Genomic DNA, 25,878 nt, shown 5'->3' on the forward strand with positions numbered 1-25,878 from the left:
GAGAGGAGAGATATAAGAAGTGACAGATGAGAGAGAGAGATACTAAGAAGTGACAGATGAGAGAAGAGATATACGAAGAGTGACAGATGAGAAGAGGATATAAGAAGTGACAGATGAGAAGAGAGATATAAGAAGTGACAGATGAGAGAGAGATATAAGAAGTGACAGATGAGAGGAAGAGATATAAGAAGTGACAGATGAGAAGAGAGATATAAGAAGTGACAGATGAGAGAGAGATATAAGAAGTGACAGATGAGAGGAGAGATATAAGAAGTGACAGATGAGAGGAGAGATATAAGAAGTGACAGATGAGAGAGAGATATAAGAAGTGACAGATGAGAAGAGAGATATAAGAAGTGACAGATGAGAGGAGATATAAGAAGTGACAGATGAGAAGGAGAGATATAAGAAGTGACAGATGAGAGGAGAGATATAAGAAGTGACAGATGAGAGGGATATAAGAAGTGACAGATGAGAGGAGAGATATAAGAAGTGACAGATGAGAGAGAGATATAAGAAGTGACAGATGAGAAGAGAGATATAAGAAGTGACAGATGAGAAGAGGATATAAGAAGTGACAGATGAGATATAAGAAGTGACAGATGAGAGGAGAGATATAAGAAGTGACAGATGAGAGAGAGATATAAGAAGTGACAGATGAGAAGAGAGATATAAGAAGTGACAGATGAGAGAGAGATATAAGAAGTGACAGATGAGAAGAGAGATATAAGAAGTGACAGATGAGAGGAGAGATATAAGAAGTGACAGATGAGAGGAGAGATATAAGAAGTGACAGATGAGAGAGAGGATATAAGAAGTGACAGATGAGAGGAGAGGATATAAGAAGTGACAGATGAGAAGAGAGATATAAGAAGTGACAGATGAGAGAGAGATATAAGAAGTGACAGATGAGAGAGAGATATAAGAAGTGACAGATGAGAAGAGAGATATAAGAAGTGACAGATGAGAAGAGGATATAAGAAGTGACAGATGAGAAGAGAGATATAAGAAGTGACAGATGAGAGGAGAGATATAAGAAGTGACAGATGAGAGGAGAGATATAAGAAGTGACAGATGAGAAGAGAGATATAAGAAGTGACAGATGAGAGGAGAGATATAAGAAGTGACAGATGAGAAGAGAGATATAAGAAGTGACAGATGAGAAGGAGAGATATAGAAGTGACAGATGAGAGGAGAGATATAAGAAGTGACAGATGAGAAGAGAGATATAAGAAGTGACAGATGAGAGAGAGATATAAGAAGTGACAGATGAGAAGAGAGATATAAGAAGTGACAGATGAGAGAGGATATAAGAAGTGACAGATGAGAAGAGAGATATAAGAAGTGACAGATGAGAAGAGAGATATAAGAAGTGACAGATGAGAGAGAGATATAAGAAGTGACAGATGAGAAGAGAGATATAAGAAGTGACAGATGAGAGAGAGATATAAGAAGTGACAGATGAGAAGAGAGATATAAGAAGTGACAGATGAGAGGAGAGATATAAGAAGTGACAGATGACAGAGAGGGATATAAGAAGTGACAGATGAGAGAGGATATAAGAAGTGACAGATGAGAAGAGAGATATAAGGAAGTGACAGATGAGAAGAGGAGATATAAGAAGTGACAGATGAGAAGGAGAGATATAAGAAGTGACAGATGAGAGGAGAGATATAAGAAGTGACAGATGAGAGAGAGATATAAGAAGTGACAGATGAGAGGAGAGATATAAGAAGTGACAGATGAGAAGAGAGATATAAGAAGTGACAGATGAGAAGAGAGATATAAGAAGTGACAGATGAGAAGGAGAGATATAAGAAGTGACAGATGAGAAGGAGAGATATAAGAAGTGACAGATGAGAGGAGAGGATATAAGAAGTGACAGATGAGAAGAGAGATATAAGAAGTGACAGATGAGAGGAGAGATATAAGAAGTGACAGATGAGAGAGAGATATAAGAAGTGACAGATGAGAGAGGAGATATAAGAAGTGACAGATGAGAAGAGAGATATAAGAAGTGACAGATGAGAAGGAGAGATATAAGAAGTGACAGATGAGAAGAGAGATATAAGAAGTGACAGATGAGAAGAGAGATATAAGAAGTGACAGATGAGAAGAGAGATATAAGAAGTGACAGATGAGAGGAGAGATATAAGAAGTGACAGATGAGAGGAGAGATATAAGAAGTGACAGATGAGAAGAGAGATATAAGAAGTGACAGATGAGAAGAGAGATATAAGAAGTGACAGATGAGAAGAGAGATATAAGAAGTGACAGATGAGAAGAGAGATATAAGAAGTGACAGATGAGAAGAGAGATATAAGAAGTGACAGATGAGAGGAGGGATATAAGAAGTGACAGATGAGAAGAGAGATATAAGAAGTGACAGATGAGAAGAGAGGATATAAGAAGTGACAGATGAGAAGAGAGATATAAGAAGTGACAGATGAGAGGAGAGATATAAGAAGTGACAGATGAGAAGAGAGATATAAGAAGTGACAGATGAGAAGAGGGATATAAGAAGTGACAGATGAGAAGAGAGATATAAGAAGTGACAGATGAGAGGAGAGATATAAGAAGTGACAGATGAGAAGAGAGATATAAGAAGTGACAGATGAGAGGAGAGATATAAGAAGTGACAGATGAGAGGAGAGACATAAGAAGTGACAGATGAGAGGAGAGATATAAGAAGTGACAGATGAGAAGAGAGATATAAGAAGTGACAGATGACAGGAGAGATATAAGAAGTGACAGATGAGAGGAGAGATATAAGAAGTGACAGATGAGAGGAGAGATATAAGAAGTGACAGATGAGAGGAGAGATATAAGAAGTGACAGATGAGAGGAGAGATATAAGAAGTGACAGATGAGAAGAGAGATATAAGAAGTGACAGATGAGAAGAGAGATATAAGAAGTGACAGATGAGAAGAGAGATATAAGAAGTGACAGATGACAGGAGAGATATAAGAAGTGACAGATGTGAGGAGAGATATAAGAAGTGACAGATGAGAAGAGAGATATAAGAAGTGACAGATGAGAGGAGAGATATAAGAAGTGACAGATGAGAAGAGAGATATAAGAAGTGACAGATGAGAAGAGAGATATAAGAAGTGACAGATGAGAGGAGAGATATAAGAAGTGACAGATGACAGGAGAGATATAAGAAGTGACAGATGAGAGGAGAGATATAAGAAGTGACAGATGAGAAGAGAGATATAAGAAGTGACAGATGAGAAGAGAGATATAAGAAGTGACAGATGAGAAGAGGGATATAAGAAGTGACAGATGAGAAGAGGGATATAAGAAGTGACAGATGAGAGGAGAGATATAAGAAGTGACAGATGAGAAGAGAGATATAAGAAGTGACAGATGAGAGGAGAGATATAAGAAGTGACAGATGAGAAGAGGGATATAAGAAGTGACAGATGAGAAGAGAGATATAAGAAGTGACAGATGAGAGGAGGGATATAAGAAGTGACAGATGAGAAGAGAGATATAAGAAGTGACAGATGAGAAGAGAGATATAAGAAGTGACAGATGAGAAGAGAGATATAAGAAGTGACAGATAAGAGGAGAGATATAAGAAGTGACAGATGAGAAGAGAGATATAAGAAGTGACAGATGAGAAGAGAGATATAAGAAGTGACAGATGAGAGGAGAGATATAAGAAGTGACAGATGAGAGGAGAGATATAAGAAGTGACAGATGAGAGGAGGGATATAAGAAGTGACAGATGAGAGGAGGGATATAAGAAGTGACAGATGAGAAGAGGGATATAAGAAGTGACAGATGAGAAGAGAGATATAAGAAGTGACAGATGAGAAGAGAGATATAAGAAGTGACAGATGAGAAGAGAGATATAAGAAGTGACAGATGAGAGGAGGGATATAAGAAGTGACAGATGAGAGGAGAGATATAAGAAGTGACAGATGAGAAGAGAGATATAAGAAGTGACAGATGAGAAGAGAGATATAAGAAGTGACAGATGAGAAGAGGGATATAAGAAATGACAGATGAGAAGAGGGATATAAGAAGTGACAGATGAGAGGAGAGATATAAGAAGTGACAGATGAGAGGAGAGATATAAGAAGTGACAGATGAGAGGAGGGATATAAGAAGTGACAGATGAGAAGAGAGATATAAGAAGTGACAGATGAGAAGAGAGATATAAGAAGTGACAGATGAGAAGAGAGATATAAGAAGTGACAGATGAGAGGAGGGATATAAGAAGTGACAGATGAGAAGAGAGTTATAAGAAGTGACAGATGAGAAGAGAGATATAAGAAGTGACAGATGAGAAGAGAGATATAAGAAATGACAGATGAGAGGAGGGATATAAGAAGTGACAGATGACAGGAGGGATATAAGAAGTGACAGATGAGAGGAGGGATATAAGAAGTGACAGATGAGAAGAGGGATATAAGAAGTGACAGTTGGGAGGAGGGATATAAGAAGTTGGAGATGGGACAGAAGAAGTGACAGTTGGGAAGAGGTCTGTAGAAGTGACAGATGGGACAGAAGAAGTGACAGTTGGGGAGAGGGATATAAGAAGTGACAGTTGGGAAGAGGTCTGTAGAAGTGACAGTTGGGAAGAGGTCTGTAGAAGTGACAGTTGGGAAGAGGTCTGTAGAAGTGACAGATGGGACAGAAGAAGTGACAGTTGGGAAGAGGGATATAGGAAGTGACAGTTGGGAAGAGGTCTGTAGAAGTGACAGTTGGGATGAGGTCTGTGGAAGTGACAGTTGGGAAGAGGTCTGTAGAAGTGACAGATGGGACAGAAGAAGTGACAGTTGGGAAGAGGGATATAAGAAGTGACAGTTGGGAAGAGGTCTGTAGAAGTGACAGTTTGGAAGAGGTCTGTAGAAGTGACAGATGGGACAGAAGAAGTGACAGTTGGGAAGAGGGATATAAGAAGTGACAGTTGGGAAGAGGTCTGTAGAAGTGACAGTTGGGATGAGGTCTGTAGAAGTGACAGTTGGGAAGAGGTCTGTAGAATTGACAGTTGGGACAGAAGAAGTGATAGTTGGGATTGTTTGGTGTGTTTTATTTCTTATTTGATGCTATGCCCTGAGATTGCTCCTCCATAGTACATACAGATGGATCTGGTGTCTCGGATTTGTGTTTTGGGAAGTGGAGAAGTTCTTTGATGTCAGTAGGAGAGTTGATGGGAAGATCTCTCGGTTACACACCGGTTTGGCCTCTCTGGTTTGGTTTGTTGGAAGTCCTTTTGATCCTGTTGCGGTTGAGTTCTTTAGGATTTAGACCTCCTTTGAGTCTACAGACTTATATATCTATCTGGTTGTGAGATTGTCTGAGGTTGGGGAGAATCTTCTCCGGGTGTTTTCATTATCAATGATCTTCAGACATTCTGAATTGTTCTTCCCTGAATTCCTCTCCCTAGTGGAGACCAGAATACTCCAGGCTTAGTAACTGGCCACAGAACAATTGTATGGTTGGGTGGTACCTCCATGAGCAGAACCAATTCCACAGAGGAACTCAGAACATCGATTCTTCAATTGCAGAGATCCAGAGCTTCTCTTGTAGGAACTGAATAGGTGAAGGAATGAGACTCATCTCACTTCAAGAGAAAAAGGGTCTCCAGGGTTCCCTGGCACGTCTTTGGAATAGGGTCACACTGATTTCTGGAAGTATGGACTGAGAAAAGGGGCCACCTATAGTGCTCCCTAAAAATGATCTGTATAGGATACCCCATTGCCACAAAACTTTTCCTACTGACATGGGTAGAATCATAATGGGGTGAGCAGAATGCAGAGCCATGTCTACTATACTGAGCTTTCTATGTCAGGAGATATACAGTAACATATCACAGTAACCAAGCTTTTATCAAACAGGCATTAAATACAATTGGTCACTTTGGGTTGCACATTGCTCTTTGCCGTATTGAAAGTCCTGTGTAGGCAAAACATAATTTTCAATGCATACAATATGAGGGTGCCCACCAGAAGTGGTGTCTATGGATATCTTCCATGCACTTGGCTGTACAGCTGGCATCTACTCCTGCCAACGAATGGCTTGTCACAGGAAGTCTAAATCCTCGGCTCTTTTCATGAACATCTGCTGCCACTCACTGTCCATGACCCGGGCACTTCTACATTCTTCACTTTTACACAAAACATCCCATTCAAATGCAGGCTGAACATCTAACAAAAAGTATGGCATTTCTACAATACCAAGAACCAAAACCGTGCCGTAGTATTTGTTCCCACACTGAATTCAGGAATCCAAGGAGATAAATATACTTCATGCATCAGAAATAGCAGGAGGTAGAGCAGAGTATCAGGTCTGAAATGTAGAAGGGGGAAGAAGGATGGAAAGAATGAGAGAAGGGGTCTATCCATACAATCCTCACCTATCCGCAGTGCCGTTAGCTGAGATTTATCTACATAGGTGCTTTGCAAGGTGGCTCCAAGGTCCACATAGAGGTGTGTCCCTAGACTGCTGTGTATTCTGATATCTGATTAAACTTCAACCAGTACAACCATCTCTTCCTAAAGACCTCACATCTACAACCAAAGGAAGAAACTTCTATGGGCATTTTCATACATCACGGGACACAAAACCATAGTGGTTACTATGTGGGTTATAGGCCACCTTCAGGTGATGGACACTGGCACGCCCTAAGACAAAAAAGTGCACTCCCTATATAACCCCTCCCACCTCCCTATATGATCCCTCCCACCTCCCTAGATAACCCCTCCCACCTCCCTATATGATCCCTCCCACCTCCCTAGATAACCCCTCCCACTGCTGGGCGTACCTCAGTTTTTTTCGCCAGTGTCTAAGGTGTTGGTCACGAGTAAAGATGTGCTGAGCTCCTCTCGAGGAATCCTTGCTGGGGCAGGCCATGCAGCTGGATCCATTTAAAGTGTCTTTCTGGCCTAATTGAATGGTACCGGGCCTCATATCCAAAGAAACGAGGTTTTTCCTGTAAACGCTTCTCTTTTTAGAGAGTTGGACCCTGGGATCCAGTACTTTTTGGTATTAAGGCCATAAAGTTTTTACTGGCGGTGGTTTTATTGCAGGTCCTGGATTGTGGGTTTCCTCGAGGATCCCCGCCTCCTGAAGGTTTATGGAACCCACTGTGAAGGGTGAAGATTGGGTCTGTTGGTTTACCACAGAAAACCCTGCGGCGGGAAAGGTAAGTAAAGTTTTCTAAGAATTTTAAAAATTTTCTTATGATTGTTTAAATTTAAACTTTAAACTTTTTAAATTTAGTAAGTGTTGTCATGCCTATGTGTCACCACGGGGGGCTGTATTGAGCACTTCCCGTCTCGTGCTTCTCAGAGAGCCCACGTTGTGTCTAGGAAGTAGTAATCTTCTTCCTCCAGCCAAGCAGCAGATCTCCGGTAAGTGTGGGGGGGGGTCCCTCTCCCCACCAGACTCCCCCCTGTGCTGTTTTTTTCATCCCCTCTTCTCGGGAAAAGAGCACCACAAGAGATTTGAAAAAAAAAAAAAGGGGGCGAACGGCACGCCGCTCGGCGGCTTCCAAACCCCCCCCCCCTCGCCATTCCTCCTTTCCTCCCTGTGGATCCCATTGGATCAGGAGCCCCCCGCAGGAAAGCTTTTTTTTTAAAAAGAGGGGAAGGGCCATAGGGGGCAGGGCTTAGCGTGACGTTGGCGGCATCCAGCGCGGGAAGGTACGTTTTAAAAGGCACCATTTGTGCTGTTACATGCTGCAGGAGGGACACGAGAGCAAAGGTGGTATTAAGAGTTTGGTGACACAGGCATTCCTTTGACACATTTACTATTTGCATCAGGCTGAGCATTAATGACAGGGCTGGACTATTGCTCAAGCAGTGGATGCATTCCTTCTGGTAGTACCTCTGCTTTGTGTATTGGGCTATGGTCAGAAGGGGGGTAAAAACACCTCAAAAAGGGCTCTAGAAGGACTGTTAGTCACACAGGAGCCTAGAACCATCCCAGTAAAGATGGCATCCTCCCCTGAGAGTGATATAGCTGGTCAGAGTGAGCAGTCAGGAGGGGCTGGTGTTGCAGCTGCTCTTAACACTTCAGCCCCTGTGTATATTACTAAGGAGGTTTTTTTATTTCAACCATTTTAAGCTTGGAGCAAAAAATTGATGCTTTAATTTCATCCCAGAGTGGGACTAAGCGCAGCAGGTTCTCGTCCATTGCTCAGGACCCTCAAACTGAGGAACAAGAAGCGAGAGATGATGAATTCCTTTCAAAGGACCAGGAAGCAGCTGAAGTCTCCTCTTCTGAAGAACCTAATATGGAAGGATCAGGTTCACAAGAAAGGTTGTTGGTACAATCTCTCACTGAATTGGTCCGCTCCACATTTTTACTGCCAGTAAAGCAGTCAGTCGATGAGCCCACTTCTGGTTTGGGTTCAATAAAAGCCTCCCCAATCTGATCTGTTTTTCCTATCCATTCATGGCTAAGGAAGCGTTATGTATTCTGAGTGGGAACACCCAGATAAACAGTTTTTTCCTCCAAATAAGTTTTCACTACTTTATCCTATGGAGGAAGAGTTTTATAAGAAATGGGGAATTCCAGCAATTGACGCTGCTATATCCTCTGTGAATAAAAACCTGACTTGTCCTGTAGACAATGCTCATATGCTAAAGGATCCAATCGATAAGAAGTTGGAGTTCCTTTTTAAAAACTATATTTCACTCGCAGAGTCAGTCGTCCAACCTGCACTGGCAGCGATCGCATTATCTCAGTCCTTAAAGGACCAGTTTATAGAGGTACTCACAATTATTCCTGGTCAGCAGGCCCAGGATTTGGCTGGAATATCAGAAGCGTTGTGTTTTACAGTAGATGCTATGAGAGATTCTATTCTCCAGGCCTCATGGCTCAAGGGCTGGTACATGTGCGTAGAATCCTATGGTTGAAAAATTGGTCAGCCGAAGTGCCATGTAAAAAGCTCTTGGCCACTTTCCCTTTTCATGGTGGACAGTTGTTTGGAGACGATCTGGATAAGTATATCCAAAGAATTTCTAATGGAAAAAGTTCCCTTTTACCGGTTAAGAAGTTTTAAGCATTTTTCTTTTAAACGTGCTTCTTCTCCAGTGCCGAGGGCATCAGCCTCCAGGCAGTTACGATGGCCTCCACTGTCAGGTTCAAGAGGTAAACTTCAGGGTCAGTCCCAGGGTCAAAAGAGGACCTGGGGGGGGGAACCCACAAAACAAAATACTAAAGCCTCCTTATGAAGGGGCGCCCCCGCTCGCCCGAGTGGGGGGAAGGTTTCTACAGCTTTCAAAGGCCTGGCAGGAACAATGTCAAGACAGATGGGTGGCTTCCTCAATTTCTCTAGGTTACAAACTAGAGTTAACGTCTCCTTGTTTTCTCAGATCAAACGTTCCCAGAGATCCAGTGAAAAAAGTCTTTCTAGCTTTGGATCATCTCTTGTCTCAAAGAGTGATTATTGGTGGTCCTATTGGAAGAGCAAGGTTTGGGGTTTTTTTCAAACCTGTTCACGGTTCCAAAACCAAACGGGGATGTCAGAACAATTTTAGATCTCAGAGATCTAAACCGGTTTTTGAATATCCGTTCTTTTCGCATGGAGTCAATCCGATCAATAGTCTCCATCCTAAGAAGGGGAGAACTTCTGGCGTCAATTGACATAAAGGATGCTTATCTCCATGTGCCGATTTTCCCCGCTCACCAGAAATTTCTACGCTTCAAGGTAGAAAATCTTAATTTCCAGTTTGTAGCTCTGTCTTTCTGTCTAGCTACTGCACCTCGAGTATTTACAAAGGTCCTGGCTCCTCCTTTAGCCAGGCTAAGGGCTCAAGGTATAACGATACTAGCCTACCTAGATGATCTACTCTTGATAGATCAATCGGTAGCCCGCTTAAACAAAACTTTGGTCACCACAGTCAGCTACTTAGAATACCTAGGTTGGATTCTCAACCTAGGAGTAATAAATTGGTATGTAGTGGTTAAGTACAGCGCTGCGCTAAAGGAAGTAAACAGCAGCCAACACACCTGTAGACTCAGGGTTAAACTAACATTAAAAAATTCAAAAAGTGTGGCGCTATAAACTCCATACATAAAGAATAATTAAAATAAATCTGAAGAATGAACACTCTAAAATATTGAGTGATTATAAAGCAAACATTTCAGTGTGAACCAAAAGGTGCTTATGTGAAGGGAATGTGATTAGTAAACAAAACTTAAATGCATTCATTAAATCCAATAATAAGTGAAAAAAACATCACAAAATAATATTATATATAAAGTCCATGTCATAATAAGTGAGAAAACTGTGATGATAGTGCATAAATGATGATGGACAGGTGTTTCCTGAGCATGCGGAAGGGTTGTTTAGACCAAGCAACCTGGTAGGTGAATGGACCACGCGGAGACCAAACGTGCACAAAGGATTGGAATCAGTGCCAGAACCGTCACCAGGAATCATAGAGGCTTACCAGAAATATTGGCCTGAAATAGCATATGCCAAAACAGGTCAAAAAGGCTTGATGACCGACAGGTCTGAATATAACAGCTGGTCAGATGTCGTCGTCACACAGAGAAGGTGGAAAGGAAATCAGCACGGCTTCCTCTTCACTGGGTACACCATAGGCCAATAGTATGTGTGGCATGTGAGGGAAAAACACTCACATAGCGTGATAACGTTTTTAAACTTGGATTTATTTAAAAAATGAATAAAAACAGACTCACATTTTTTGAAGAAGAAAACAGCATGTAAATCGTATAGCAGTAGTCATGAGAGGTCCACCCGACATGTTTCAAGTAAACAGTCATCATCTGGGGTGTGGACCCCCTCATCCCACCGCTCTTTATATAAACAAATAATGACCCCCACTGGAAGTGTCTGAAACCGGAAGTGCTTCGGATAGCCATCACTTCCGGTTCAAAGGGGCATACATAACAAATATACTAGTAATTCCTACATAGCTAAAAGGGGCTGTATATATGGATACCCATAATGTATTTGAGGCCCCATTTATGATGAAAACTAGCTTAAACAGTTTGGCATTGGTCCGGTGGCTATGTAGGAATTACTAGTATATTTGTTATGTATGCCCCTTTGAACCGGAAGTGATGGCTATCCGAAGCACTTCCGGTTTCAGACACTTCCAGTGGGGGTCATTATTTGTTTATATAAAGAGCGGTGGGATGAGGGGGTCCACACCCCAGATGATGACTGTTTAGTTGAAACATGTCGGGTGGACCTCTCATGACTACTGCTATACGATTTACATGCTGTTTTCTTCTTCAAAAAATGTGAGTCTGTTTTTATTCATTTTTTAAATAAATCCAAGTTTAAAAACGTTATCACGCTATGTGAGTGTTTTTCCCTCACATGCCACACATACTATTGGCCTATGGTGTACCCAGTGAAGAGGAAGCCGTGCTGATTTCCTTTCCCCCTTCTCTGTGTGACGACGACATCTGACCAGCTGTTATATTCAGACCTGTTGGTCATCAAGCCTTTTTGACCTGTTTTGGCATATGCTATTTCAGGCCAATATTTCTGGTAAGCCTCTATGATTCCTGGTGACGGTTCTGGCACTGATTCCAATCCTTTGTGCACGTTTGGTCTCCGCGTGGTCCATTCACCTACCAGGTTGCTTGGTCTAAACAACCCTTCCGCATGCTCAGGAAACACCTGTCCATCATCATTTATGCACTATCATCACAGTTTTCTCACTTATTATGACATGGACTTTATATATAATATTATTTTGTGATGTTTTTTTCACTTATTATTGGATTTAATGAATGCATTTAAGTTTTGTTTACTAATCACATTCCCTTCACATAAGCACCTTTTGGTTCACACTGAAATGTTTGCTTTATAATCACTCAATATTTTAGAGTGTTCATTCTTCAGATTTATTTTAATTATTCTTTATGTATGGAGTTTATAGCGCCACACTTTTTGAATTTTTTAATGGATTCTCAACCTAGAGAAATCCTCCTTAAAACCATCAAGGAGATTGCAGTACTTGAGGCTGATCATAGATACAGCTCAGAAGAGGGTGTTTTTGCCCCAGGAAAGGATCAGTTCCATAAAGGAACTGATTCAGTTGGTCAAAACAAAGAAGAATCCTTCTATTCAACGTTGTATGAAATTGTTGGGAAAGAAGGTGGTTTCTTTCCAGGCCGTTCCTTATGCGCAGTTTCATTCAAGACCGCTGCAAAACATTATCCTGTCAACTTGGAACAAGAGGGTCCAAGCTCTATACTTCCCAATGCGTTTATCCCCCAATGTGCGTCAGAGCCTCAATTGGTGGTTGATATCCAAGAATCTTCAAAAAGGGAAATCCTGGGGGCGTGTCCTGGCTATGGAGGAGTGAGGTTGTGTTTCACCTCAGCTCCGTCTCACCGCCGCAGAAATCTTAGCTAAAACGGGGAAAACCGGTGTTTAACGGCTCCTCACATGTCACAGCGGGCTCAACAGTCTTCTGAGCCACAACGGACAGACAAATACCGGCAGGGACAGCTGTAATCCTACTTTCCTGGGACCCGAGGACAAGGCCGCGCTGCTTCCAAGATGGCGCCGGCCGGGAAAACACAGAAAGCAGTCAAATCGTCCCAGCCAGCCGCAGCTACAAGTCGGACATTAAAAGACACGGCTTCTCCAGCCTCACAAGCTCCATCCCCAAGCTCGGTGAGTGAATCTGTCCCTCCAACGTCCCCTGTATCCCTGGATGGTCGCTCTGAAGTGTCAGACTTCTTAAGTGAGGAAGACATTAGACGCCATATTATGTCCCTCCCTACCAGAGAAGACCTAGAACGCTTCACATCTAGAGTGGAGAAAGCATTCACTGAGGATATAGCCCAGCTTAAGGCCGATACCTCACACTTGGGAAACAGAGTGGAATCTCTGGAAGAGAAACTAGAGGAGGCTCTCCCCACCATTGCTCTACTGCAATCTAGGTGCAAAACACAAGACCAGCAAATTGAGACATTGCTATGTCAATTGGATGATGTCGAAAACCGCAGTAGGAGGGTTAATATCAGGATCAAAGGTCTGCCAGAGGCCACAGCTCCCAGAGATATCATCCCTACACTAACAGACATTTTCAGAGACATCCTGGGTTTACCAGCTTCCGCACCCATCGAAATAGACAGGGCACACAGAGCGTTAAGACCTCCATCTCAAGATGCTGATAATCCCAGAGATATAATTTGCAAGCTCCACAAATACACTCTTAAGGACAGTATCATGCAGAAAATGCGCAACAGGCCATTTTATGACTTCGACGGAGCACGTTTATTTTTCTACCAAGACATATCCAGGCGCACCTTAATGCAACGCAGGGCTCTGCGCCCCCTTCTGGCGGCGATCCAAGAAGCAGGACTTACGTATCGTTGGGGCTTCCCTTTTTACTTGCAAGTGACCAAAGATGGCAGACAAGTCACTTTACGTAATAAAGATGATCTACCTCACTTTCTCTCAACTCTTGGTTTGGGACCTATTGATTTTCCAGATTGGAGAGGACCATCTGATGCACCAGTGCAACATTTCTCACAAACATGGTCGATGGTTACATGCAAAAACAGACGGAGAGAAAGGCAGCACCTGAACCAGGACTCCTGATTGATGCAGAGACCCCTCCAAACCCCCTTGGAAATCACCATCACCTTAAGTTTTCGACTCAGAAGCATCACCAGATACCTTTGATGTGCGTTCCCTCTACAAGCTACAAAAGGAATGAAGAGCTCTACCTAGCCGAACTTTGTCCCTGCATTTCTTAAGAGCTTATACCCTCCAGAGATGACCTGTTCTATCTCTCAACCCAGTCCATTGAACATGGCAACCCGTGCTTGTGATGGGTCCCACATTCTTTTAAAGAGAAGAAAAGAGAGAAGAAAAGAGAGAGACAGGAAACACAAATTTTCTTTAACTTTTGAACTTTCTTTTTTCTTTTTATCACCGTTCCCAATTCCCCCCCTTTTTTCCTATACTTTTATCTGATAATACTTTGGTCCCACTTAGGAATTAGTGGACTATGAGCTAACTAGCTGAATATACTCCCTTCCCTATTCCCCAGCCTTTTTTCAGATGCGGTGATAGGAGATGGGGTCCCTTCCCTCTCCTTTATGTACAGGCTCACGTTTCCCCACGTAGGCCACCCTCAACTGGGTATGGTCCCTTTTCGGGACACTAGGTTTGGGTCTGGGGTCCTCCCTCTTAGGAGGGGAGACCCCCCACCTAACACATCGAGGTTTTGTTTACAAGCTTCGTTACTACTGCATCGTATTGCTGTTGTTAATTTATCAGTTTTTGTTTCATATTCCTTTAACCATCTGCTTTTCTTACCTCTCCCCATCTGTCCACCCTCTTCTGTTCTCCCTAGGAGCATTCCACTGCTTTGGATCCTGTGTCGGGCGAGTCTGATCACCCAACGACCTCCCTGCTACCTACGTAAAAATGTCTACAATCAAGGTAATTTCATATAACATTAGAGGCCTCTGCTCCCCTGAGAAAAGAAATAAACTCTGGTGGGAACTTAAAAAGCTAAAAGCTCAAGTGGTTTTTCTACAGGAAACCCACTTCACCCATCATTCCATACCTAGGCTTCCTACTCACATATTCAATCAATGGTTCCATAGTACCTCCCCCTCCTCTAAATCTAAAGGCAGCACGATCGCAATTCATAGGACCTGCCCCTTTCAACTCTCAGACAGTAAAATAGACCCACTGGGCCGTTACATTTTCCTGAAAGGTAGTATAGCAGGGAAAAAGTTTACATTTGCCTCAATTTATGCACCTAATACGGAACAAATCACTTTCTTAGACAATACCCTTGAAATGCTGGCAGAATTTAAAGAAGGTTTCGTCATTCTAGGAGGAGACTTCAACGTTAGCCCAGACCCCTCAATGGACACTTCCAATTCCAGTCAAACACATTCGTATGCATTCTTGAAACACTTTAGAAAATCCCTTCATTCACATCTATTACTTGATAGTTGGAGAGTTCTCCACCCTAAGGAAAAAGACTTTAGCTACCACTCTGCTGTACATAATGTGTACACTCGCATAGACCACATTTACGTGGACCGGCCCACACTAGAGCTCGTGCAATCGGCCTCCATCGGGAATATTACCATATCTGATCATGCACCAGTGGGAGTGCTCATCACCCTCCCCTCCGGCTCCCGTGGGGCCTGGACATGGTGATTGAATGACAATCTGCTAGATGACACAGCAGCAGTAGCCAAAGTGTCAGAAACTATCACAAATTACTTCAAAGAAAATGTCACAGACGACCTTAGCGCGGGCATAGTGTGGGAGGGCCATAAAGCTGTGATCAGAGGAGAGTTCATATCCCTAGGAGCAAAACTTAAAAAGATGCTTCAAGCAGATTTTGACAGGGTGTTAGCAGCTCTACAAGAAGCTGAACTCAAACATAAACAAAATGGGAGCCCCGAGGCATTACAGAGACGGAATGAATTGAGGGACTTGTTCCTGCGTTTGCTTGATCGACAGATCCGCAAGAAAGCCAGACACTTATCGCACAAATATTACGAACATGGCAATAAGTGCGGCCGTATGCTTGCGAGAGCTATCCGCAAGAAACATGCTCAAACATATGTACAAAAGCTTCGCTCTCCATCCGGAGACACTCTGATCCAGTCCTCCAAAATTGCCTCGGGGTTCCGAGATTATTATTCAGGCCTATATAACTTAAATTCTGAATGCCCTCCAGATAGTCAGAAACCCAGAGCCACTGCCATAATAGATTACTTAGCCTCAGCTGGCGTCCCGCCCCTAAGTGCAGAACAATGTACTGACCTCGAACTTCCCATTTCCTCTAGGGAGATTGAATTGGTGGTGAAGTCCCTCCCTACAGGAAAAAGCCCTGGGCCAGATGGATATACTGGGTCTTATTATAAAACCTTCCTGCCTCTCCTATTACCCTACATGTGCACCTATTTCAATTCCACAGCAGAGGGGTCACCCATCCCTCCAGGAGCTCTTTTGGCACACATCACTGTGTTGCCAAAAGATGGTAAAGATCCGACGCTCCCCCAAAGTTACCATCCCATATCCCTTCTCAATATTGACATTAAGATCCTGGCAAAAGTTTTAGCAGATAGACTTGGGTGTCTTCTGCCCCACATTATCCATCCGGACCAAACCGGGTTCATCAAAGGAAGGGAAGCGAGAGACAATTCAATAAGAGCAATACAACTTATTCATTGGGCCCGCTCAGATCCTAACCCTAAACCTTACATCATCCTATCCACAGACGCCGAAAAGGCCTTCGACCGGGTCGATTGGTCATACCTCAAAGCAGTGTTGGAGGCTTTAGGGCTGAAAACACGCATGATGTCGTCTATCTTAGCCCTATATTCTACCCCCTGTGCACAGGTCAAGGTGAATGGAGTGCTTTCCCCCCAATTCGCAATTCGAAACGGCACGAGACAGGGGTGCCCCCTTTCCCCTCTACTCTTCGCTTTAGTGCTGGAACCGTTACTGAGTACCGTCAGAGCAAATGCTGACATCAGGGGCCTGAAGGTAGGAAATAATGAACATAAACTGTCCGCATACGCAGACGACGTACTGTTTCACCTCTCAGAACCCCTGATCTCGTTGCCAGTCCTGATGAAAGAATTAAAATTATTCGGATTACTCTCTAATTTTAAAATTAATTTCTCCAAGTCTGAAATTCTGCCGATCAATTGGACCCCCACATTGACTAACAGCTTACAAGCTTCGTTCCCCTTCACCTGGGCCAAATCCTCCTTTCGATACTTAGGTATACAGTTAACGGACAGTCTTGATACACTATATGCTGCAAATTTCCCACCGTTACTTAACACAATTAAAAAAGATTTGTCCATCTGGACAAAGACCGCGTATACGTGGATAGGCCGCATCAACATCATAAAAATGAATATTTTGCCCCGAATCCTTTTTTTTCTACAAATGATACCAATTCCCCTGCCCAAAAATTTCTTTTCTCAAATTAATAGCATACTGACAAAATTTGTGTGGGACGCAAAAAAGCCTAGAATAGCTATGCACGTCATGAAGCGTTCAAAACTAACGGGGGGTTTAGGGATTCCAGACATTTTAAAATACTATAGAGCCATCGCTCTCCAGAGGATCCTCAACTGGCGATTCCACACCCAGTCCAAATTATGGGTCTCCCTAGAAAAATGGTTAGCCGGCAGGAACCTGGCTTTTGCACCTTGGCTGCCACGCGAATACCGAGGGTTGTCAGACAATACCTCCCCGTTGACGACCCATGTTCTTTCTGTTTGGGACACAGTGAACTTAGCTCTTAAATTATCTCCACCAATATCCCCGCTTGCTCCGTTAGGGGGGTTCCTTTGGTTCCCACCAGGCGAACAAATGGCTTTTTTCGGCCCATGGGTAGATGACGGAAATGCCAGTTGCGGAAAATTAATGAAGGATGGCAAACTGATGAGTTATGAAACACTACAAGGTGATCATAGAGGTCCCAAAATGAATTTTTGGAGATATAGGCAGCTCCACCACTTTTTTGAAATCCATGGTCGTTCCATAAGGGACATCTCCACTCTTACTCCATTTGAACAACTCTTTATTGAGGAAGACCCGATCCCATACCTGATCTCAGAAATGTATCGCTTACTAGGTACCTCTGACAACCCCAGAACGAATTACATACGGGCATGGGAAAGGGATTTACAGTTAGACTTTTCCATGACCCAACTCACACACCTATACCAACTCACCCACTCGAGCACTATGGAATCCAAAACCCAAGAAACAAACTATAAGATTCTATCACGCTGGTACAGAGTTCCAGCTGATTTGGCTCGTATCTACCCCTCGGTGTCGGATCAGTGTTGGAGGGGATGTGGCCACAGAGGCACACTCCTACACATTTGGTGGGAGTGCCCCCTGATTAAATCATACTGGAAAGACATTAAGTCTAGTGTGAAAGAAATTCTAGATCTAGATATTCCTCTGTCCCCAGCACATTTCCTCCTACATGTCCCCTTAAATCCGATTGGTAGATATAAAAAGAGTTTACTTCCACATCTACTAAACGCGTCTAGACGCCTTGTTCCAATATATTGGAAACAAACTAGGGTCCCTACAAAAGAAGATTGGATAAAAAAAGTGAACGATATTAGGGAAGCAGAACATTGGATAGCATCATGTAAAGGAAAGACGGAACGTTTTGAAATTATATGGGGCCCATGGAAAGACTATGTGTTCGATCCGAATCATATGTCCTCAAGCTTGGACATGGCACTACTAGAATTAGCAGAACCCTCCTTACGATCCCGCTTAGATAACGTAAACAAGACCCATTGAAAGATATACTTCAACTTTACTGGCCATAAAAGAAGATATATGGTTGGGAGACTCGTCCGGCACAGAACAGAAGAGCCTTCTTGGGCTAAGAGGTATGCTCCATATCCGTTTCCCTCTACCTCTCTCCACCTCTGACCCTTTTCTATCCTCTATCCCTTTACTTTTACCCCTTTTCTATTTTTTATTACTATGCATATTTTTGTTTAAGGGACTACTTAACGTCTCTGTTACCATGCGGTTCTTATTTAAGATACATCTTGTTTGTTTAGACTCAAGGTGAAGATGATTGGCAACAAGACAATTGCCTCGTCACACGGAGTCGGAGACATACTTCCTCCGCTTCCTGGCGGGCGGGGCAGGGGGGAAAAAGTCCTCCTAGACACAGCGAGAAGGGCGAGGTTGTAGGAGGCTATTGCCCCCCTCTGCCTGGATCACTGTTGGAGGATGTCCCCCCCATGTAATCACTCCAACTCATATACCTCCTCTGGAGGTTTAAGGCCAATATCTAACCGGTTTAAGGTCTCATGGCCATATGGCTTCAGGAGCTCACCAGAAGCTCCTGACGCCACTGGTACCTTGGGACCACCTTAACCTTTCAGCTCTAAACCGTACCTGAAATGTTTTTACATGTTTTGCGTAACATTTGTATAATGTGTGTGGTCTTTTGTACCAAAATGTTACTAAAATAAAGACTTTAAAAAAAAAAAAAAAAGGGAAATCCTTTCTACCAGTTAACTGGAAGGTGGTGAACATATGCCAGCCTTCTTGGCTGGGGAGCAGTCCTGGAAGAAGCAGCTGTCCAAGGGAAATGGTCCAAATCAGAGATGACCTTGCACATCAATATTCTAGAGATTCGAGGAGTACACATGGCCCTGGAAGCCTGGACATTCAGACTACGGAATTGTCCTGTCAGAATCCAATCCGACAATGCCACAGTGGTGGCCTGTATCAATCACCAAGGGGGCACTATCTTGGGCAGAAAACAACATTCCTTGCCTATCAGCAATTTTCATTCCAGGGATAGAGAATTGGCAGGCGGACTACTTAAGTCACCAACAATTGTTCCCGGGAGAATGGTCCCTTCATCCCGACATCTTTCTGTCAATATGTCAAAAATGGGCAGTTCCGGACATGGCTCTGTTTGCGTCCAGGTTCAACAACAAGATCGACAACTTTGTGTCGAGGACAAGGGATCCGATGGCATATGGAACAGATGCCTTGGTCTTTCCATGGGATCAGTTTTCACTGATCTATGCCTTCCCTCCTGTTCTGCTGCTTCCGCGTCTTCTTCGCAGGATCAAGCAAGAAGGGAAGGAGGTGATTCTGGTGGCCCCAGCAAGGCCCAGGAGATCTTGGTTTGCGGAGATCATAAAGATGGCGGTAGGGGACCCTTGTGGACCACTGTGGCCAGACCTTCTTTCGCAAGGTCCAGTGTTCCATCCTACCTTACAAATGCTAAATTTAACAGTTTGGCTATTGAGAGACACATTTTAAAAGGACCATGAGTTGTCAGCTTCAGTAGTTTCTACTTTGGTTAATGCTAGGAAGCCGGCCTCCAGAGTCATATACTATAGAATCTGGAAGGCATAGGTCTCCTGGTATGAATCCAGGGGTTTGTTGTGGAAAATTTTATATTAATGTGTTGTCATAAGTCTCCCAGTGTGTGTTCAACCACAGCCCGTTCTAAAGAACTGACTGGGGCAGACCGACGCTGGCTGAGACCTGTTAGGTAGTGGAAAACTTCCTGGAGTTTGGAGAGAAGTGTTTGCGGAGAGAGGACATGTCCGCCAGCAAAAGGGCCCCTGTGCAATGCACAGAACGATCGTCTGGTGGGGATGCATTCGCTCTGCAAAGACATTATCGGTTTAGAGGTGTTTTGCTCTTGTCACCCCTGGTGTGCCTGATCAACATGTTTGGGGTGCCATGATCTACATCTGCAGATAATCTCTCATCCATGCACAAGGAACTTTAGTCATCGTCATTTAGTATATTGTATCATGTCCTGTAGTCATTGTTCATTGGTTGTTTTGTATTCTGTTGTTAAATCCTTATATGGTCACTTACATCCTGTGAGGTCACACCCTGTGAAGGAAACGATTGGCTGTTGGGGCCAGGGCTTCCTGTTTGTGATTGCTTTTGTGGTCTTTTGAATAAAGGAGGCAGACAGAGCTGTAAAGGCAGTCTTGCTGAGATGGGAATGTAAGAACCATGTGTTTTGTCTTGTTGGATGGCTGGGGCACACACCAGAGGATGGATACGATCAAAAGGTGAGATGCATTGCATTTATTTCATTAGACGAAATTGCTATTATGTTTAGAAACAGGAGATTTGGCTGTGTGCTCTGCGTACAACCAAATTTCGATAACAGGTTGACACCAAATTTAGTCCTGTCGGCTTTACAAAAACAGCCTTTTCAGCCAATTCGAGATATTCCCTTGGTCCTCTTGATGAGGAAAATAATTTTCTTGGTTGCCATATCTTCTGCAAGGTGAGTATCAGAGTTGGCTGCTCTTTCTTGTAAAGAGCCATATTTGATTATTCATAAGGATAGGGTTGTATTGCGGCCTCATCCTAATTTCCTACGGAAGGTAGTGTCAGGTTTTCATTTAAACCAGGATATTGTTCTTCCTTCATTTTTTCCAGAACCTCGTTCTGTGGAAGAAAAGTCACTGCATTCTCTTGATGTGCTGAGAGCAGTCAAGGTCTATTTGAAAGTGACCGCTCAGATTCGTAAAACAGATGTCTTGTTTGTGTTGCCAGAAGGTCCTAAGAGGACAGGCAGCATCGAAATCTACTATTTCTAAATGGATTGGTCAAGTGATTGTTCAAGCTTATGGTTTGAAGAGGAAAGTTCCACCTTTTCAAATCAAAGCACGCTCCACCAGGGCGGTTAGTGCTTCATGGGCAGTGCATCACCAAGCCTCCATGGCTCAGATCTGCAAGGCTGCAACTTGGTCTTCAGTCAATACATTTACCAGATTCTATCAAGTAGATGTAAAAGATCATGAGGATATGGCCTTTGGGCGCAGTGTACTGAAGGCAGCAGTATAAGTCCTCTAGTCTCTTATTGCCCTACTTTTGTTGTGTCCCTTCCCTTCAGTTGGCATTGCTATAGGACATCCCACATAGTAATTACTATGGCTCTGTGTCCCGTGATGTACGATAAGAAAATAGGATTTTTATAACAGCTTATCTGTAAAATCCTTTTCTTTGAGGTACATCACGGGACACAGAGCTCCCTCCCTTCTTCTGGTATACACGTGTATTGCTTTGCTACAAAACTGAGGTAGTCCCAGTAGTGGGAGGGGTTATATAGGGAGGTGGGAGGGGTTATATAGGGAGTGCACTTTTTTGTCTTAGGGTGTGCCAGTGTCCATCACCTGAAGGTGGCCTATAACCCACATAGTAATTACTATGGTGCTCTGTCCTGTGATGTACTTCAAAGAAAAGGATTTTACAAGTAAGCTGTTATAAAAATCCTATTATGTTATTTCTAACGTTAGCTGCATGAGATGGTTTGTATAGTTCTAAGGTCAATGCTGCTGGTTTTTCAGGAACTGAGATAGTGGTTAGCTTGTGAATACTTTCTATTTCAGACCAAAAGGAACAAAACATATGTACGGGGCACCTTGTTTTGCCCTCAGTGGTCGGCAGGTGCCACCTAATTACAGGATGGAGGGTGTCTTCTACAACCTAGTGAGGATCTAATTCGATTCATACCACCTGAGCTTTAGGTGAGCATTCATGGAACATCATTGTAGGGACAGGCAAGGGTTGAAGGAAATACCCATTACTCCTAGTTATGTCTTCCTAGTAGCATCATTCACATTCCTGTGACCCGTTTGTTGGTAGTTTGGTGAAGGAACGGGTTTTACATGAAATAAACAGTCATTTCATTATTCCTCTGAATGTTGCTCTTGGCTTTGGGGCAACAAGCGTATTTATTCACCAGCCCCATCTGTGTTCTGGCCTTTAATGTGACACAAAGAATGCAAACATTGGGGCTGGCTGGTAACAGAGGAGGGTGAGCTATGCTTACAATGCTGCCAGCTCTCATTGCAGAGGTGACCAAACTCCAAGTGACTGCATGTTCTTATGTCAATATCAGGCTTATGTGCTTGCCAAATTACCCTCATCAACCATATTCCCTCTGCTCTGAAACCTAAGAACCCTGACACAATGGGTGTAAATGGCAGCCAAGTCACTGAAGCAATCCTTTCAGCATGCAAATACTTGTAGAAAACCCTTCAATCAGTTCACCAATGATTAGTAAACTTCTAGATATATCGCGTTACCTTCACTTCGTATTTGTTGTACACGTGTCCCTATATTGTGCTGTTGGGCCCCAGAATGGAGTGCCCAGCTGTTATCCATCAAGGAATTTGGTTCGATTTTACTTTGTGCTCAGATCTCTTCATGTGAGGAATTATGGTATGTATGTATGTATGTGTTTGTGTGGTGAGCAGCAATCGGCAAACCCTAAGATCCAAAACAAGCTCAGAAGATCTGAGGTCAATGGGTCCATGTTGACCATATCTGATGCGGATTGTTAGCCTTCCCTGTGTCTGTAGTCAGGCTATCTCCATCAAACATCTACCTATATTTATACTATTCATCCATGTAGCCAAGCTTTCTGGAGAAAAGTAACACACGGATGGTGACCTGCTCCTCTGTTGTGAAGAGACTTCAGGGAGTCATGAAAATCACTCCAATATAATCACATGAAGCACCAAGCATGTTTTACTGTATTGTCATGATTAAACTGTGTGGATGAATGTTTCTGGCCTTTCATACAAATAAAAACCATTTGTGTTTTCCAGAGTTATTGCCCTTGACCTCTGAACATCGAACAACAGCCTCACTTGGAGGACACTAATGCTGCTGTCTGCAAAGGACCTCCTGAGATTCTCCTTATCCAGGCTCATCGGTGTCTTCAGTCGTTGCCCAGATCCACAAAGATAGATCTGCACTTCTGATATTCTTCTTGGTCTTATAGGGATATCTCACCCAGTCATTGATTAAATTTAACAATAATGATCCCATTCTCCACTGCCCTGGTGACTTCATTGGTCACACTCTTTCTGTGTGTGCACTTTAACCTCTGGCTTTCGTACGCCATATTGGAACATAGGACCTACAAAAAGCCCAACATTATCATCATTTTAGCAGATGATATGGGATGGGGAGATCTTGGTGCAAATATTGCCTCAGAGACAGCAACAACTCCAAACCTAGAGAAAATGGCTTCCAAAGGATTAAGGTAGGCATATCATCATGCTTTATTGTTCATAAGATTTTAAGGTTTCTTCAAATATTGCTTTTGTTTTCCAAATTTGAAAAAAAAAAGAAACCTCTAGTAGACAAATCTCCTAATACCTACCTGCAGGTAGGCCAAACATCCTGTGCAAAATGGAAGCATAATAAATGTAGACAGCTAAAAATTATGACTGAACCCAGTAATCAGATAGTAACCTAACACTGGAATATGTCGCTTTTCCATAGATTAGTGGATTTCCATTCTGCAGCTTCCACCTGCTCCCCATCTCGGGCCTCACTACTAACTGGAAGGCTTGGAATCCGGAACGGAGTAACACACAACTTTGCCATAACATCCCTTGGTGGACTTCCCCTGAATGAGACAACGCTGGCAGATGTCCTAAAGGAGTCTGGCTACATCACTGGTCTCATAGGTATGTTGTCATTGCATCCATTTCTCCATGTGCTCTGAGGTTCTGAGCTTTTTATATGCTTCATAACATAATACAATATGTTTAGAATGAGCAGTTCTACTGGATCTTCCATGGGAGTGGTGATCTCTTCATTCTACAGGAGTGTCAGGGACATGGCCATCACAGAACTAGCAATGTTGCCCAGAACCTACATGTACGCTCAGAGGGTTCCGAGATGTGCAGGAGCGTGCGTCGCGCGCATTGGTGCAAGCGCGACGGCTTGCAAGTGGCGTCACAGACACTGGCACCAATGGCCCTATTTAAGCCAGCCTGTGACTACAGAACATTGCTGGATTATCTCCTCAGCTCCCTTGTGTACCTTGACCTCGCTTCTTGATCTCCTGGTTTGACCCTTGGCCTGCTTCTGGACTCTGCTTCTGTTTCCTGATCACTCGGCTTGACCTTCGGCTTGTACCTGGACTCTGCTTGCTCCCGTCTCCCGTGTATGACCTTGGCCCGTCCCTGTTTATGCTCTGGACTGACTTATCCGTTTATGACCTCTGGCCTGGCTCCTGGTTTCTCCATTGACCTGAACACAGCAAGTTCAGCTCTGCCTGCTTTAGTCATCCCTCAATGGCCAAGCTCATTGGACTGCAAACAAGCACCTGGCCAACCGTGCTTCTTTGGGCATTGCGCTCCCTGTCCCCAACTCCAGGGACGCGCTGCACTTAGCCGCAAGGGGAGCCTTCTTAGCATCTCGATCTCCATACCCGCACCTGACGAGGAGTATTCACACCTTCAATGTATACATTGTTTAGTGCTGGGAAATGCTCTGTACACATAAAAAACTTACACCTGTTATTTTTCAGGTAAATGGCATCTAGGTCATCATGGTCCCTATCATCCCAACCTACGGGGTAAGCAAACTTTACTAGATTTATATTTTTATCTCACTTGATGTTTTTCCAGTGCAGAAATCCAAGCTAAATAAAAAGACATAAGGATACGTTGCAGGTGCCAGGAAGGAGTTTACAAAGCTCTGCATCGTGTACACATCGAGTGATGACCCTTCCACCACAATAGAGGGATGTAGAGTGAGACGTGGAGACATGATGGGGGGGACATCAATGTACACTGTACACAATCCATTGTTCTCATAATCATTCTGTAATCGCGGATGGGCTGGACACATTGTTGGGTGGGGCTGGGCTGGACACATTGTTGGGTGGGGCTGGGCTGGACTCATTGTTGGGTGGGGCTGGGCTGGACACATTGTTGGGTGGGGCTGGGCTGGACACATTGTTGGGTGGGGCTGGGCTGGACTCATTGTTGGGTGGGGCTGGGCTGGACTCATTGTTGGGTGGGGCTGGGCTGGACTCATTGTTGGGTGGGGCTGGGCTGGACTCATTGTTGGGTGGGGCTGGGCTGGACACATTGTTGGGTGGGGCTGGGCTGGACTCATTGTTGGGTGGGGCTGGGCTGGACTCATTGTTGGGTGGGGCTGGGCTGGACACATTGTTGGGTGGGGCTGGGCTGGACTCATTGTTGGGTGAGGCTGGGCTGGACACATTGTTGGGTGGGGCTGGGCTGGACACATTGTTGGGTGGGGCTGGGCTGGACACATTGTTGGGTGGGGCTGGGCTGGACACATTGTTGGGTGGGGCTGGGCTGGACTCATTGTTGGGTGGGGCTGGGCTGGACACATTGTTGGGTGGGGCTGGGCTGGACACATTGTTGGGTGGGGCTGGGCTGGACACATTGTTGGGTGGGGCTGGGGTGGACTCATTGTTGGGTGGGGCTGGGGTGGACTCATTGTTGGGTGGGGCTGGGCTGGACACATTGTTGGGTGGGGCTGGGCTGGACACATTGTTGGGTGGGGCTGGGGTGGACTCATTGTTGGGTGGGGCTGGGCTGGACACATTGTTGGGTGG

At 43.9% G+C, this 25,878-nt stretch overlaps 1 protein-coding gene across 1 annotated transcript in view; it reads left to right on the plus strand.

The window, feature by feature from the left end:
* The first annotated feature begins 7,261 nt into the window (after positions 1-7,261).
* Positions 7,262-25,878, plus strand: part of ARSG (arylsulfatase G) — a 62,930-nt gene continuing 44,313 nt past the window's right edge. Inside the window, exons 1-4 of the mRNA XM_073607055.1 lie at positions 7,262-7,368; positions 23,099-23,538; positions 23,781-23,968; positions 24,817-24,864. Of these exons, the coding sequence (XP_073463156.1) occupies positions 23,312-23,538; positions 23,781-23,968; positions 24,817-24,864 (463 nt within the window). The 5' untranslated portion in view covers positions 7,262-7,368; positions 23,099-23,311. The remainder of the gene's footprint in view (positions 7,369-23,098; positions 23,539-23,780; positions 23,969-24,816; positions 24,865-25,878) is intronic.

The sequence above is a fragment of the Aquarana catesbeiana genome, linkage group LG12 (genome assembly GCF_042186555.1).
Source record: "Aquarana catesbeiana isolate 2022-GZ linkage group LG12, ASM4218655v1, whole genome shotgun sequence".
NCBI classification, from domain to species: Eukaryota; Metazoa; Chordata; class Amphibia; order Anura; family Ranidae; genus Aquarana; species Aquarana catesbeiana.